Source organism: Thamnophis sirtalis, unplaced genomic scaffold, assembly GCF_051295495.1.
Source record: "Thamnophis sirtalis isolate CommonGarterSnake01/CBP01778 unplaced genomic scaffold, rThaSir2_p1.2 scaffold_8, whole genome shotgun sequence".
Taxonomy (NCBI): domain Eukaryota; kingdom Metazoa; phylum Chordata; class Lepidosauria; order Squamata; family Natricidae; genus Thamnophis; species Thamnophis sirtalis.
In genome coordinates, this window is record NW_028261388.1 from 35,675,592 (window position 1) to 35,692,922 (window position 17,331).

The 17,331-nt window shown below is 34.7% G+C and overlaps 1 protein-coding gene across 1 annotated transcript in view; it reads left to right on the forward strand.

The window, feature by feature from the left end:
- Window positions 1–14,343, forward strand: part of CD96 (CD96 molecule) — a 28,787-nt gene extending 14,444 nt beyond the window's left edge. Inside the window, exons 5-15 of the mRNA XM_087722095.1 lie at window positions 1,289–1,335; window positions 3,073–3,163; window positions 3,599–3,781; window positions 5,328–5,402; window positions 5,831–5,893; window positions 7,134–7,208; window positions 7,765–7,839; window positions 8,396–8,461; window positions 10,754–10,840; window positions 12,479–12,602; window positions 13,469–14,343. Coding sequence (XP_087578221.1) covers window positions 1,289–1,335; window positions 3,073–3,163; window positions 3,599–3,781; window positions 5,328–5,402; window positions 5,831–5,893; window positions 7,134–7,208; window positions 7,765–7,839; window positions 8,396–8,461; window positions 10,754–10,840; window positions 12,479–12,602; window positions 13,469–13,586 — 1,004 coding nt within the window. The 3' untranslated portion in view covers window positions 13,587–14,343. The remainder of the gene's footprint in view (window positions 1–1,288; window positions 1,336–3,072; window positions 3,164–3,598; window positions 3,782–5,327; window positions 5,403–5,830; window positions 5,894–7,133; window positions 7,209–7,764; window positions 7,840–8,395; window positions 8,462–10,753; window positions 10,841–12,478; window positions 12,603–13,468) is intronic.
- Window positions 14,344–17,331: the final 2,988 nt, after the last annotated feature.

Consider the following 17,331-nt stretch of genomic DNA (forward strand, 5'->3'; position numbering starts at 1 on the left):
TACAACCCAAAGTGGCCTACAGGATACTGCTAGCAAGAGTAGAAACATAAAACGTATCATTCAAGAGAGAGTCTTGAAAAAGCCAACAATCAATTAAATTACCAAAACATCCTACAAGAGGTCTACAACCCATTCTAAGCCAGGCCTCAGAATGGAGCCAGATTTTAAGGTCTCTTTTAAAAAGGACCAGAGCGATGATAATTTTTACATCATCATAGATAGCTGCAAATACCTATCTTGATTTAATATTCTCAGTACCAATTAATGCAAGCATTATAGTTTTGTGATCTCTCTCTCTCTCTCTTCTTTCTTTCTTTTTCTTTCTTTCCTTCTTCAAACTGGAAACATACTTAAATTTTTTTAAAAACCAAGATTAGGTTCTGAATGCCAGTTTTAATGTCACTGAATTCCCTTTAAGTTTGTGATATAAATAGGGGATAAATTGCAGACTAAAAAATGGCTGTATGAAAAGCAGACCCAATGGAATAAAGAGCTAAGAAGTAGACCAACAATTCATTAATTTCACTTTGGATAAAGAGAGTAATTGAGATCACCCAGAACAGCCTCAGACAGCTGCTCCTTGTGAGCAGATTACAAGACTGTGATTAGTGTCTTTGAAAGGATGCGAATCCCATCGAGCTATGGCTAGCTGATGAGAGCTAAATAGCTTGAAATAGATCTATACTTGTCTCCCTTTATTTATTTATCAGCACAAATAAAACACAAATATAACAAAGGCAACAGTAAAAATATTGTGTTTCTGTTGTGATGGACTCTTGTGACAAGCCGATTGACAGAGAATGGAAGCAGTTAGCTTCCTCCCATAATTGGAGCATACCAGGGGTTGTGTCTTTAAATAAATAATATATATATATATATATATATATATATATATATATATATATATATATATATATATATATATATATATATATATATATATATATATATATATATATATATATATATATATGTACAAATAGATTTAAAAGTACAAATAGATGCTAGGCATCCAAAGCAATAATACAATAAGACATGGAAACCACATGATAGACTGATTAGAGATATTTTTGAAATTTACTAAAATAATGTATATTAAATCAAACAGGATATGAAAGAAATCCAGATATCGCATACTCTTTAGTTATAGATTTCATCTATGTTCTATTATTTGGAACACAAATTGATATTTTCAACTATAAAATAAACTACTGTTTTTTGTACAGAAAGTCTTTGTGCTGAATTAAATCCTGTATAATTTGTCTTTTCCCCCCCTTCGGTGCTGCAGCAAAACCAGAAATCTCTATTGTGTTCCATACAGATTCCAAAGGAAAGGTGGGTTAATTTATCTAAATGTTTGTGTTATTTTATATTATGCCTTGAAAGAAGCAAAAATTAGTTTTAAAAGTTTTAAACGAATTTACAAGTAAATTGAGAATTTGTATATTTTGCATAATAATTTTTATGTTTTTCTGAAACTTGCCCTCTAATTTCTTAATAGTTTCTTCCATTGGGGGAAAAAGTTACTGTTTTTCTTTCTCAATCTTAGGATGTTTTTGAAATTTGATGTTTTGAAATTTGATGTGCAAGAAAAGTCAAGAATTTGTATTTGGCTGAGAAAAGAAAATAGGAAGAAATAGAAGTCCTTCATCTAGTAGTGCCCTAAAAAGAAAAAAGTGAAAGAGAGGACTCTTATAAGATGGTTGCAAAGCTTCCTTGAATATGTTTTCTTCCTATCTGAAAACAGCCTCTTTAAATGGCCACCAATGTATTTAAGAAATATTTTCTGAGTTTGAATAATAGCCAGAAAATAGTGGAAAATTATTTTTTTGTTTGCTTGTTTGCTTCCTAAAACAGACTTATAATGCTATAGGTAATCGGAAGAATGGTATAATATTCTTGGGAGATGTGTCCTATTTCTGATAGAATTGGGCTGATAAGAACTCTTTCTAATTTACCCCTAAATTCTTCTTTGTAGAATTCTGAGCTAAGCATCTATAAAATAATTCTCCAGAGGTAGCTGTGACTGATATTTTAAATTCTGCTTTAGTATCCAATGAAAGTTTGTTATTCTTTTCTCACACTCTTCTTAACCATTGTCTTCATGAAGAACTTCAGTATCTATGAAGATAAATGTAATTGTTTATATAGTCCAGGGATTGAAATGTGGTTTTAAATTATGTAAAACTAATGGAAGTATTTTTGTGCTCCAATAACTATATTTTGTACCTCATATATCTCAACAAAATATTGCACAGATTTAGTAAGCATGTCTGTTACAGTTTTCTTGATATTTCATCTTTACCTAAGCAGTAACATCTTACTTGATAAAGAACGAGACTCTTGTGATTTTAAGCTGTCAGCAGGAGCCAAACCACATGGTAGACAGAACCACAGTAATGTTTTTAATTTCCTTCCTGTTATAACTATTTAAATATGGTATTTATGTGGCTTGGTTATACATCCAATTCTGCATGCTATAGTCAAGAGGATTGTGGAACAGGTGTTCAGATTTAATATCTGCAAATTTTTGTGTCATTCTAACTAGTACTCTTCATTATTATATATTTATGTATGTCTGAAAACATTATACATTGTCATCAATCATTACAGCAGAATTGATTGTGGTGAATAAACTTCAGAAGGGAAATAGAAGTGGAGGTAACCAGATGGAGATGGATGAACAGGATAATAATATTCTAGCCTTCCAAACTTGTTGGGATTACAAACTACTTTTCATTGATTTTTTTTAAAAAAAAAGCAAGTCCATGTCTTGGATACAAACAATTTAAGCATTACAATAAAAGCTATTATGCAATGGTTAAAAAAATACCCTTTAAAAATCCTTAAAATAATAAAACAGCTCAAACTCCAATATCAAACAATTCCCAAAAAATCAAATAGTAGTTATAAGTACCCCGAATTAACCAAAGTGGTGTGACCATGAAGTCAGCTCAAATGAGATTTTCTTTATCAGGGGGATTAACCCAGATAATCAAATTTAAGACAAGGTGAAAACAATTATACTATTTGTTTGAACTGCTGATTCGATTTCTATTTATTTTCACTCAGGCACGCTTCACATGTGTGATAAAGAAGGCATATCCAAAGCCAAAACTTATGTGGTACATGGGTGGAAACATTCTGAATGAAAAATCTGAAGGTAATGCAAAATAAATGTTCTAACTGCAACTAGTATAAAACAAATGCCCAACATTAAATGTAGATGTCAAATTCTTCAGGAATAGTATGGGAAATTATAATCCTTCTATTGGTTATCTCTTCCAATCAGTGTGGTTATTGGAAGGGGCAAGGAATACTGTAATATAAAACCTTTTGAAAAGCTGAAATTTCCATACTTCTTTTTTAGAACATATCAATTTTTTTATTTGGGGGGATTATAAATTTCTAAATATTTGTAATCTTTGGATGCATTTGCTATATACTTCCTGCTTGTTAAGGCATTTTACAAATAAAAATAATATATTATCTTGATTATGTAATTAAGCATTTTACAGCTTGTTTTCAGGAACTTATTTACTTAAGAAGGAACATAAGGGAAAACCTGTCCTTTTTTATCATTTTTTTTCTTTCAAAGGTTTATTAATTGAAAATAAAAATATAAACCGGGTAGGAAGTTTTTATGAAAAAACATCATTTTTGTCACTATGGAATATAACTCATTCAACTGTTAATCAGCCCTTCAAATGCATGTCTGCATACTACTTCGCTAGAAATGACAGATGGACATTTTCTTCTAAAGAAATACTTATTCCTTATGGTAAGTCACTTTGGGAAATTAGGGGCCATTTATAATCCAAGTGGTGTCTCGTGCATATATGTTCAGTCAAACACACTTTTGGCAGTGTGAACTCTGCAGAAACAAATAAAAATGCATGCTTCATAGAAAGTATAGTGCATGTGTTTCATCCCATTAAGGGAATTGTTGCATATTCAGCAGCTCCACATTGTTCATTCTGTAACTGAACTGGCAACTATGTGAAGCTGAATTTGAAGAAAGTTTTAATTCTAGAGACCAACAGTCTACTGCAATTTATTTTGCAGTCACTAGCAATCTCAGTCATGCACTTTAAGCCATTGCTCATAGTTATTATTTCATCCCAGCACTTTGTGCAATATCTAAATGTTGAATAGTCTCAATATGTGCTATGTTTGAAAATGCAAATGCAGTTGAGGACATAAGAAAATTTCAAACTTTTCCCCATGTTCCCTAACCTCCGTATTTATAGCTGGAAATCTAAAGGAGGAATGATTAAGTAATTGGCTTGACTTTACATTCATCTCTTTATGTAGAAGTTTTATAGAATAACAGACTTGGAAGGGACCTTCAAGGTCTTCTAGTCCAACCCCCTGCTTAGGCAGGAAACCCTACACCACTTCAGACAAATGGATGTTCTTAAGAACATCCAGTGTTGGAGCATTCACAACTTCTGAAGGCAAGTTGTTCCATTGATGTAATCCAGGGCTTATAAATCAGGTTCTCTTAATTGCACGAGTAGCTGTAGCTACTGTATATTACAGCTTCTCTTCGGGTCTCTATCTGAATGCAAACAGATTGAATGCAAACAGATTGGGAAGAAAGAGCAGCTGTGCTATTGTGCACTTTCTTTTTTTCAAGCCCTTTTGAACTTTCCATGAGTTCAAGATCTGAATAGGTAATTTTTATGAATCTCGTGCATTATAAACTTCCTTGCTCATCTGGTGAGTTTCAAAGAAGGCAAAGTGAATTAGCAGTTGTCCCATTAGATAATTTTTAAAGACTGCCCAGATGGCTTTTACTTATAATTCAGCCTGACTTCAAATTAGGTTCCAATATACAATTTATTTAATTGCCATTCTCTTGTTTGAATACAGCTAAAGATAAATTTAAACAAATACAGTTGTTTTATCTGTAACTCAGGTGTTAGGCACTGGTCAAATGGTACTTGGTATCAATTTAAAAATATATGTAATGTTTTTAATATTTTGTCCTAGTAAGTTACACTACTCTGTGTAATAATAGTGTTTCCCGAAAAGCCATCAAGATTTTCTTATTGCCATAATTTAAAAATTCATAATATTTCTGGGTTTCTTTGAAGAGTAAAGTAATTCTCCATTCCTTCAATTCTATTTTCATTTCATTATCTTATCTATCAGTAGGAACATTATATTTGGAATGAAAGCCTATGATTTGTGATACTTTATTGGTTTCTATTATTTTATTTTATTTACTTAAAACATTTATATAAACACCCATCTTATTACCAACAATATCATGATGCTGTTGTTAAGGATTATCCATTCTCTCAACTGGTTATTTTAAACAGGAGTTCAGAATACATCACTGGCATATTCAGAATTCATTAGTCACATTACTGCCATTTCAGATTCAACCACAGAAAGTAAGTAGCTGTTTATAGATTTCTATGAAATATTATCTGTTCTTTAAACATTTGACAAAATAATGGTATAAATGTCAACACCAAAATAAAATGCGGTTATGAAAAGCATTTAAACAGTTGCAAGTATTATGTTGCATTATTTTATTTTAAAAAATCGAAAGAAAAAGTTGTGATATCTTTATTAAAAAAATGTGTAGAATATATCTATATATTTGCCTCATGTCTATATGGCAAATATACATATGTCTACAAATATGCAAAACATAGGCACATATGTTACTACTTGCATAATTAAAATGTTGGTATAAAGTCATGTTTATGTCATTGTTTTGTCAGTTTAAAGAATTTCCAAAGTTCATTTTTTAAAGCTGTTTTTAAAGCTCTTTTATTTCATCCACTGTATTTCAAGCCATGGTTATTTTAATCAGGGTTACAGCCTACGATTTCTGATGCCTCAGGAATAACGCTAGTACCAGATTCCGCTTCAGAAAGTAAGTTCAATATAAATATTATGTGGGGTTTTTTCTCCAACATACATCCACAATAAAAATTCAGTCATACGTGAATCTTGTTGTCTCAACACTTCTACTGTTCATTTATTCATTTTTGTTAGCTTTATTGCTTCAGGGGAAAGTATCTAACACTTTACTATTTATGGTGAAAATTCCCAAAAGCGCATAAAGAATGGGGCAATCTTTATATCGCTGGAATCTGTGAGACAAATCCTTATCTCACATAGGTCCTGTTTTCCAGGACTTGCATATAAGAGAAGGCAGGTACAACAAACATTTGTCCTCACTATGCCTCTTCTTTCATTTTTATATTACCACGTAGCACAGCATTTCTAGGCAAAAAATAGGAACTATATCTGTTGTTTTTATAATCCTTCCAAATACACTTATAGTACTTCTAAAGTAATTTTGTGTCATTATACAGCTTTTGGTAAATGAGCAATAATGATGCAATAACTAATAGTCACATCAAGTTTTATTATACCTTTCAAAGTTCTAAAAGAAAGTATAACTTGTTTTGTTTTTGTAATCTTTTTTTCCTTCCAGACAAGTCACAGAATCCACTTCTTTCTCAAATTTTCTAATATTTCTAATTGCTGTGTGGAGTGGAGTGAAATGAGGTGGGGTGGAGTAAGGTGGGGAGAAGAGAAGAGGGGTGGGGAGGGGAGGAGAGGAGACGAAAGGAAAAGAAAGGAGAACAGAATTTCTTGCAAGAACTGTCATGGTCCAGTTAGAGTATACAGTATAGTTATATAGTATGTTTGCTGACCATTTGCTTACGCTGGCTCAAACTTTCTTGTAGGGTAATCACTACTTAGCATAATTTAATTTGGTGGACAATGGAGACAAAGCTATTGAACAACCTCCTCCTCCTTCTAACTGTATTTTTAAAGGTTATAAATTAACCTTTATTAGAAACATAATGGGCATCAGTAAGATTCAAAACATACTTTTAACTGTGGATATTAAAATAAAATGTATAGAATATTATTATTTTTATTTAGTTTATATTCATCCTGCATGTGTAAAATGTTACGTATATGGATTAGATTTGATAAGAAGCGTATACTGTAGATTTCAAATCCAATCAAGCATAGTGGATTAGCTGTATCAAGAAGTAGAAAAAATAATTTTATATAATTTCATACTGTGTTCTCCTGTTAGAATCAAGCCAACAAAACATTGAATAAGAAATTTAAAGACAATTTGTCTTCTACAGAACACTCTCATTCTACTAAAACCTTGCGAAGTGATACTACTACAAAGTTATTCAGTGACTTCACAGTACCCCAAAGTAAGTGATGAACGGTTCTTAAATTATTTGTATTTGGCATGGAAAGTAGAAACATAAGAGATTTCAAAAATTGTGGCTGACTTATCAAAGATTTTATTTTTTAAAAAAATCAACTTTATATACTTCTATATGTCCTTTAACCACACCAAGAGCTGCCATGATGCAGTGGTTAGAATGCAGTATTGCAAGCTAATTCTGCTAATTACCAGCAGTTTGATTCTCACTGGCTCAAGGTTGACTCAGCCTTCCATTCTTCCAAGGTCAGTAAAATTAGGATCCAGATTGTTGGGGAAAATATGCTGACTCTGTAAACTGCATAGAGAAGATCATAAAGCACTCTGAAGGGTTATATAAGTCAAAGTAGTATTACTATTGCTATATATGAGAGTTATTAGGAGACCCTTTCTGAATAATGTGAAGTTGGCTCTTGTGTTTCTTTATAGTACTGAATATGAAGTCTGCATTTTAGTTTTACTTCTGCTAGTGGCCTCCTGGTCAATAAAACATTGAATATTCATATTGAACAGGGAATTTAAGGGCAATTTGTCTTCTACAGAAATCTTGCATTCTACCAAAACCCTGCAAAGTAGTACTACTACTATGTTGCTCCGTGACTCCACAGTACCACAAAGTAAGTTATAAGACTTTCTAAATTATTTGTATTTAGTGTGGGAAAGGTAGTGTCATATTTATTCAAAACAAAGGAATAATTATGGCTTAGAACATGCAGAAGTAGAAATATCATTTTATATAATTTCATATTATTCAATAGTTATTATGAGCCAGGGTGACAAAGTTGTTAGAGTGCAGTACTGCAGGCTACTTCTGCTGACTGCCATCTGACTGCAATTTGGCAATTCAAATCTCAGCCTCCCATCCTTCAGAGGTGGGTAAAATGAGGAGCCAGATTGTTGGGGACAATATGCTGACTCTGTGAACCACTTAAAGAGGGCTGCAAAGCAATGCGAAGCTGTATATAAGTCTAAGTGCTACTGCTATTACTATCAGGAAAAGCTTTCAAGAAAATAGGTTAAATTTCTTCCTTTAGTATTCCATTTATAATGTGAAATTTGCATTATCCAAATGAAGTCTACATTTTAGTTTTACTTCTTCTGGTAGCATCTAGCTAACAAAGCACTGAATCATCACATTTTACAAGGAATTTAAAGACAATATGTCTTCTACAGAATCCTTGCAACCCCGGCAAAATGATACTGTTATTACGTTGTTCGGTGAGACCATGGTACCTCAAAGTAAGTTTTAAACATTTAAAAAAATTATTTGTATTCAATGTGGGAAAAACAAAACCATATTTATTTCGAATCCTAGACATAATCGTAGTTTAGCTCCATAAAAAGTAGAAATATCCACTTTATATAGGAAAGTTATTCTCATTAGGAAAACTTTTCCAAATAATATGGAGTGCTAGATTTATTTCTTTACAGGTATTTCCTGCAAATGAAGGGTTCACTTTTTTGTGATCATCCAAGTATTGATCTATTGATTGCAACAGGAACTGGTCAACTATTACCCAAGCCTAACATTATGGGCTAAGAGAGTGTGACTGGCCCAAAATTATGCAGCTGGTTTTCATGACAAAAGCACGACTAGAACTCGTGGTCTCCTGGTTTCTAGCTGGCTATGATATTGAACTTAGAGTTCCCACTCAATGGATTCTTTAGCATCCATAATAAAATATATGTAGAAATTTGGTTAAATATCAGGATATTGAATTAATAAAAACAAGAATGTTCTTCAAGAGGATTTACTTGGAATGCAATTTACTTGAAGCAGAAAAGCAATATTAGCAATAAATAATCAATATAACTGTTAAACCCATGGACTGTTTATACCTGATCTCACTTTATCAAAGCAATTAGTTTGTTTCTTAACTTAATATAGTTTTTGAACCTGGATTACATATTGGGCTGCCTGAATGCTACCTAGTATAGAAGAATATAATGCTAATGCCAAATTATATATTGGAGTCTAGAGATTCCATAAATACATTTGACTGGGTAGCAACAAAAGTATCCATTCTATAATCAAGGAACAAACTCAGATTAGAAAAAGTTGTTTCTTGATATGCATCATCAACAACCACAACCACAACAACAACAACAACAACAATAATAATAATAATAATGATAGTTATAATGCCTTGGTTTGTCATAGTATCAGGGAAGCCTAGAGACAAAACTGCCTTTTCTTCCCAGGGCTAAATCTTCACCGACCATGGCATACAGCTATATTTCCTTAGATAATCTGATTTTTATTGCTGCTAAGAAAAGTTCTTATTGAGAAGCGTATAAGCAGTGACCTGAGGTTTCATGCCTTCTGCCCACAATTACCACCCTCTTAATGTGATCATTTCCCATGTCTAACATTTTTAAAGGGTTGCTGCTTGTTTAGACTGGAGAGGCTTACTTGATTTATAAGCTGTGAAAAGGTAGCCCCTGTGGCAAGTCATTCTGTTTTCACATGCATAGCACACACACACACACAACTAGAATCAAGCAAAGCAATATTGATTAATCATTTTCAAATTACTTTTGACATATATTTCTGAATCTTAAAGTTGTAGGAGGTAGCTCAAGGTTCTTGTGGGAATTTCTGGTAGGAATCCTACTCTTACCACAGTGCTGTCCATCAATCTGAAGCTGTGTGGGAAATCACCACCTGAAATAGAATTGCTATTCCACACACTCTCTGTGTGTATATATATATATGTGAGTCAAAATATTGCAATTGAATTTGAACTGGACAAATGTACCACCCTATCAAAATAGGGAGTGGGGGGAATAACGAAAATTGAAGGAATCAAGATTCTTATGGACATAACATCAAGAGTCTGAATGAAGATGGTTGCTACAAATATGAGAGCATCTTTCAAGGTGACAACATCAAGCACGTTGAAGTCAAAAGGAAGGATCAGAAGTAAATATGTCATGAAAATTAAAAAGATCTTAAGCCCAAATTCATGGAGGAAATACCTGAATAAGAAGACTAGAAAGTAATGACAATGAATTGAATTATGCCGGTCATGTAGCACCTGCTACATGATAAACCTCAGACTAAACAATTATCAATAAGAAAGACAAAATTTTTTGGATAGTGGAATTTACAGTACCTGGAGGTAGCAAAATTGAAGAGAACAAATTGGCAAAAAAAATCACAAAATACAAAGATCTGCACACTGAAGTACAACTGTTGTAGCATAAGAAAACAAAACACAATCAGCATTGACAAAATCATCATCAATCAATTGCAAAAGGCAGCTTTACTTGGAACAGCTTACATCCTGCAACAGTATATGCAACAACAAACAACACAGCTGCCTATCCTAAGTCTTTAGGAAGGACTCAATAGGTGAATAAAAACATCAAATTCAATCTAAACCTCTGATTGTGCGACCAATTATAATATCCCATCTTTTATTAATGGTTGATTGCACAGTCAGCCAGATGTATAGTAATCATTACTACTATAATAATACTGGTAAACTGGCTAAAATAATAAAGAATGCATGCTTGTCTGTTTTTAAGGAAACCTGTCCATCAGAAGAGTGACTGAACTAATCACAATGAATAGCCCTGCTCATTCATACACTGTAAAAGATGGCCTTAATACCAGTAAGTTATTGCTCCAATTGTAAAGGAGTCTTTATGAAAGGAGAAGCAGGGCAAAAAGGTTGCTGCAGATGGTTTTGGCAAGATTGATCTACAGGGAGGAAGGGAGGTACTGTATATTAATCAATTTCCATGTCATAATCAAGATTGAAAAGATTTATTTTGTAAGAGCTCTGACATGTATCACCCTACCTGTACCTGCCACTAAATAATGAAAAGCTAAAGATGTGGTTGTCCATATTCTGAACAGAATGATTGAGAGAATTTATGGTTGCCGTGGAAGCCGATGTGTTAATCCTTGTTAGGATCATTGCGAGATGTTCAGCATTGCTTATACAGCAGTTTAGAGTTTAGACACTTTCATGCTTGGAAATCATTTTCACATCTAAGCCAATGACTAAAGTCTTTAAGAAGGGAGGAGGATAGACGGGCTGTACTTCCAGAAATTATTTCAAAATCTGCATGAATATCATGAAAATAGTCCTCATTTAGTGACTGCCTCATTTAGCGACCATTCAGTTGTGATGGTTATGAAAAAGTAACTTTGTGACTAATCCTCACATTAATATGATTTGCAGGTCTGTAAAGCCAAGGAAAGCTGAAGCAAAATCATAGGCACAGTCATGGTTTCACTTGCGACTGCTTCGCTTATTGACAAAGTTGTCTAATTGTGGTTGCTAAATAAGGACTACCTGTATAAATGTATGCTCTGTTTAGGAGCATAAATAAATGAGGGCAAATTCTAAGTGCCTTTTTGTTTCTAATTCATCTTGTGTCAGTATCTTAGTCCTATTGTTGCTTAAATTGCAAATGCCAATGTGTTACAGTATAATTCTTGCTCCTATAAATGCCATCCAATGTCACACAGCATTGCAAAACTACAAATAAAAGGTTTTTTAAAATACCACGTCTCCTACCGCTGAAGTAGCATAAGCCATAATATATTATTGTAAGAGATATGAAGTGCAATAGGATAACAAGTTGGAAACTAGATCATGTGTTATGCTAGTAAGCTGGACATTAACAGTACCAGTAGGCATGAAATCCTCTTGTTTTCGCTACCAATTCGATAGTGGGAGTGCCCACACCTGCACTCTTGCTTTTCTTGCACACAGCATGTCTGGGCATGTGCAGAAAATTCTGTGCATGCGCAAAAGGTATGTGATAACATCAGGGTGGGTGAATGGGCAGAACCTTGCACCGCCGTCACTATCGGTTCGCGCAAACTGGTGCGAACCAGCAGAATACCACCTCTGAGTACAAGGTACCATAACTGTAGGTATCCTTTTTAAAGCTGCTGTGAACAAGACTGATGGTGAAATATCCTTTTACTGCTAACAATGTGTGTGGTCCCCTTGGTTGTTAAAGACTGCAACCAGCACAGAGAGCACAAGGCGGGTTGCATGGCATCCTGCCATCTCTCACAACATCCAGGGCCTGCCTCATAGTATCTGCCACTAGTATGGCTCCTGTCTAATGTTGACTCCACTTTAGTCAACTGCTTTGAATAAATCTTTCCATATGATAGTCCAAAAAAAAAAAACCCCTCTACACTCATAATTTAGAAATGTAGACATAATAATTGTTCAAACCTTGCTTATGGTTTTCATCATAATGATTTTGGTACTGTACCCTTTCCAGGTTCTGCAATAATTCCAAAACACAGTACATTTCCCTGGCCAGTTGTTGTGTCATTTTTGCTTTTTTTCTGCACGTGTTTAATCATTTGTGGAATCAGAAAATGGTGTCAGCACCAAAGAGAAATGTAAGTACACTGTATGCCCCTCAAAATCATGACTTCATTTTGGGTATCATTGTGAAATTACTCCCGTACAAAACAGCGAGATTAATTGCAAAAAGATTTCTTTATATTTAGAATGAAAGAAATCAACAGGCTTTTTTGTATTTTTAGAAAACTTATTAATAACATATAACCAAGAGTTACTATGACAACAAAATATGGCAGTGATTGCCCATTAAAAATCCTAGGTACTGTAACTTATAGTCATTTAAATGAATAAAAAACCCAGAATAAGGTCCATATAATATTAATTATCAGCATGAGAGTAAACATTATTGAAATCTGGTTCATATTAAACTATATTCTCATGTTTAAAAGACTGGCATATCTACATAAGAATTGCAACTGAACATACCATTACTGCAATACTTTATTCTTGGTTTACCTCATGACTTCATTATCAGAAATCAACCTGGTGGCTTTGTTTATGCCAGTGTTTCTCAACCTTGGCGACTTTAAGTCCTGTGGACTTCAACTCCCAGAATTCCCCAGCCAGTACAGCTGGCTGGGGAATTCTGGGAGTTGAAGTCCACAGGACTTAAAGTCGCCAAGGTTGAGAAACACTGGTTTATACATCGATTTGGTATTACTCAAAAGAACAAAAAGAAATGCAAGTACCTTAGCAATACTACTAATTTTAATAGTTCACCTTTCATCAAAGATATATTAGGTCCCTGCTTCAATGTAAATTAGTGGCAAGGTGGACCTATTTTTATGCCTAATTATGTTTTCATAGTGTTCATTTGCTTCTTAATTGTATCTAACTATTTTGATGCTTATTGTGGATGTTCATTTGCTGCACATTTTAAACAGGATTATTTTCATTCTAGTATGAATAAACCTCCATCGTTCAAGCCACCTCCTCCACCAGTTAAGTATTCCTCCATCCAAGTCTATAATGAAATTTACTCATCCAGTGATGAATTGGAAAATCTGAAATCCGCCTGAAAATCTATAATGATCCAGCATCAAACGGCATGCTTCTATTGTATGGCTTTTATAATAAATGGCAAGCATTCACTGGTAGTGACGCACATTCCCATTTGGACTGCTTAATGTTGTGATTGTGCTAAAGTGTATGACATTTAGCACATTCACAAACCCAGATTGCCTTTTGTAATTGGCACATAATGAAATCAAACATATGGCAAATCAGAGCTAGTGAGCCTTTGCAGTGGAACTTTGAGTCTGTATTCAATATACAAATGTCGTTCATTTGTTTGTTTAAAAGACAATGAATGCATGAGCTATATGCATGATATTGATAATCTCAACTATGTTTCTTTACATCTTATAGCTACATGTTTGCTAGAGTGGAGATGCTCACAAGAGTTACCTGTTTTTTCAGACAGTGGCCTAAAATGAGAAAGCCACGTTACTGTATATGAATAGAAAGCATCAATAATAAATTAGGCACAAATGCATATATTCCATTAAGGAATTCACTTCCACTGGCTGTATGGTCAAATAAATGGATTTACATAAAACTGAGAATGAAAGACACAAACTCCAATAGAAGAGAATATGTGTATCTCAGAGTTGAACTGTGGAGCCCTTGGTGCTATTTGAGCCTGATTATTTGCCTGGGGATGTTTCATTACCCTATTCCAGTGATGGTGAACCTTTTCGGCACCAAGTGCCAAAAAGGGAGAACTTTGTGCCTGCTCGTCTGGGCCGCAACCAGGACGAGGAGCTGGAAACAGGGCATGCGCGCACTGGAAAATGAACTTCCGGACAAAAAGTCTTCTGGATTCTGGAGCGCATGCGCATGTGATGATCAACTGACTGGCACGCATGCTCACACCGGAAAATGGAAGACCAGCTTTTCCAGCTTCCGGCACTGCCGCACACACCAAAGCCAGCTGATCATCACATGTGCATACTCGCCAGAATCCAGAAGAGGAACGGATGACACTGCACATGCCAGGTGAAATGGCTCCATGGCCCATTCTGGGCATGCATGCCATAGGTTTGCCATCATGGCCCTATTCGGTAACTTCAAGTAATCGTCAACTTATAACAATTCATTTAGTGACCATTCCAAGTTACAATAGCATTGAAAAAAGTAACATAACCATTTTTCACTTGATCGTTGCAGCAACCCCCCACCCTGCATGCACCCTCCATCCCCACACATGCACATATGACCCCCCCATGTGCCCCACCACCCTGCACATGCACACACATCTCCTGCATGCACCCCTGCCCCTGCGCATGCACGGCAGAGATTTAAAAAACTGGCCTGCGGGAGGCACGCGGGCATGTGCGGCGGAACTGAGCTGGGGCGACAGCTCGCATGCCCACAGAGAGGGCTCTTGTGTGCCACCTGTGGCACACGTGCCATAGGTTTGCCATCACAGCACTAGGTAGTTCACTATTTATTCAAATATGTTACAAAGGTGACATTTGCTGTCTTTCTGTCTTCTCAATTCTCACTTTGGATGCATTTCTTCTTAAAGTTTGGCCTTGTGCATTATCTTTTTCATAGCTTGGGGTGGCTGTGCTATAGAAGGTTCAGTGGTAAGCCACTTAGGTTGGGCATCTACTTAGTTGAAAGATGTTATTATAGGCAGTGTGTTTCCTTTTTCTGGTGTTCTAGGTTGCTGCAATATTTGTATTCATCCGAATAATGTTCTTACATAGCTCTCTTATGGGAGGTTGAGTTATTACTTGGGTAATGGAGCACTTGGCTACTGTGGTTTGTTTTTCAACAGGCTTGCATTTTTAATTTGCCATTGTATGTAAGCAGGAAGCAAACCACACACTAAGGTTGCTACTTAGTTGAGTAGTGAAACATCTGCAAACAAACCACCAAACTCAAAGAGCACTAAGACCTCCACAATTAAAGGTGTACATAATTTCTCAAGTCAAAGTTTTATCTTGACTAAAGATTGTTCATGAGAGCAGATTTCAGTTTTGGAGAAAAAAAATTGCAAGCACTGATTACCCTGCAAACTAGATATTTATTTTTTTAATGCTTAACTCTGTTAAACAGATTCATTTTTTCTAAACTAAAGACTAATTTATATTCAAAATGTTTCTATTGTATTGCTTTGTTTATGGCTGCTGTCATGCTGTAGTATATCCTTCTCCAACCGATTACTGAGACAATCTTATATTCACATAACACTTTCGAAAAAGATACTAATGCTGGAAAGGTAGAAGTAAAGAGAAGAAGACAACCAGCAAAGCAGATCAACTCATTCACTGTGGCAGTGTGGGAAGACCTCAAAGTGATAGATATATCATTATGGGGAAAATCTATCTAAATGGTTGCTAGGAGTCCAAAAGCCCAGTTTGTAAATGGTATTTTCTGTCTTATTCCATTACCATCCAAAGGCAACCTCAAGATGTATAAAATCTATTTGGCCTTGTGATCTATTATCTTGGGATGAAATCAAGGCACTAGAAATGACTAGGGACAGTTGCAGTGAAGGCAGAAGAGAGAGCAGCAGTAGTAGTAACAAATTTTAGACCAATATAATGTTGTCAACTCAAAAATAAGTGGATAAAACAGCTTTGCAACCATCCAAAGTTTGAAAGGGAAAGAGGATTGTGAGTGCACAAGATATATATGTCGCATTTGTTTTAAATCTAAGACATCTTTCTGTGAGGAAATGTGTCTTCTGCTGCATTTTACTTCCATAGCCTTAGCATACAATACTGACCACTCAGTAGGGAAAGCCTTAAAATTAGGTTTAAGTATTTGATCATGAATTAAGCTTTTAAAAAGATTCTTAGGCCAAGCATGTTAAGATCATAAATTTCCCTGCTTTTAGTGGGCCTGGCCTAAGTATGACTCACAGTGAAACCAATTCTTATTCCCTTCTTAGATGACTAAAAGGGAAAACTAGCAGTTTTTCCCACATGTCAAGGAGCCCACTTTTAGGGGAGAGGTCCGTCATGTATAAGCTCAGAAATTGCCCAGTTCTGTCCTGAATGGGATAAAGGTTACCATCCAATAATGACACAACATATTGTGGAATCACAATTATCATACTACAAAAAAGAACATGGAAATCAAGGTTAAGAATATCATTCCATTCTATTTGACTTTATTCTAAATTCAGTTCTCTGGTGCACATGGATATTCTCTCCAAAATGGAGAAATACAGTGACAAATAACTAAATGTTATAATAGCAGGACATGAAGAATATTACTATTTCATTGTTACCAAATCCTTGATTCATGTTCTAGTTATGATTTCGGGCATTTTGTTTTCTTTCAGTGTTCACATATGCTTCAAATTAGTATTGCATATCCTAAAAGGCATTTAGGAATTAATTTGACAGTTTATTATTTTGCTGTAACGTATAACTGTTATGTCATAATCACTTAATTTATATATATATATGTATATATATCCACATATACACATAAACTGAAGTATATATATATTTGGAACATGGATGGAAAAACTGTAATAAATTATGTTGTTGATGCGTGTGTAATAGTGCCTAATCGCCACAAGGTGGCTCTATAGTTCAACATTTTGTCTTGTTTCATGCATAACAAAAATAACATGTCTTTCAAAGATTTCTGGTGATTTTCATTTACAATCTATATAGTTTTCTTGCAACAATTTGGAAGTGATTTGCTATTGTGGTCTGCAATTTTTCCCCAGCTTCATGCACAACATGAACCTCTAGTCTACAGTCTAGTCCAGGGGTAGTCAATCTTTTTATACCTACC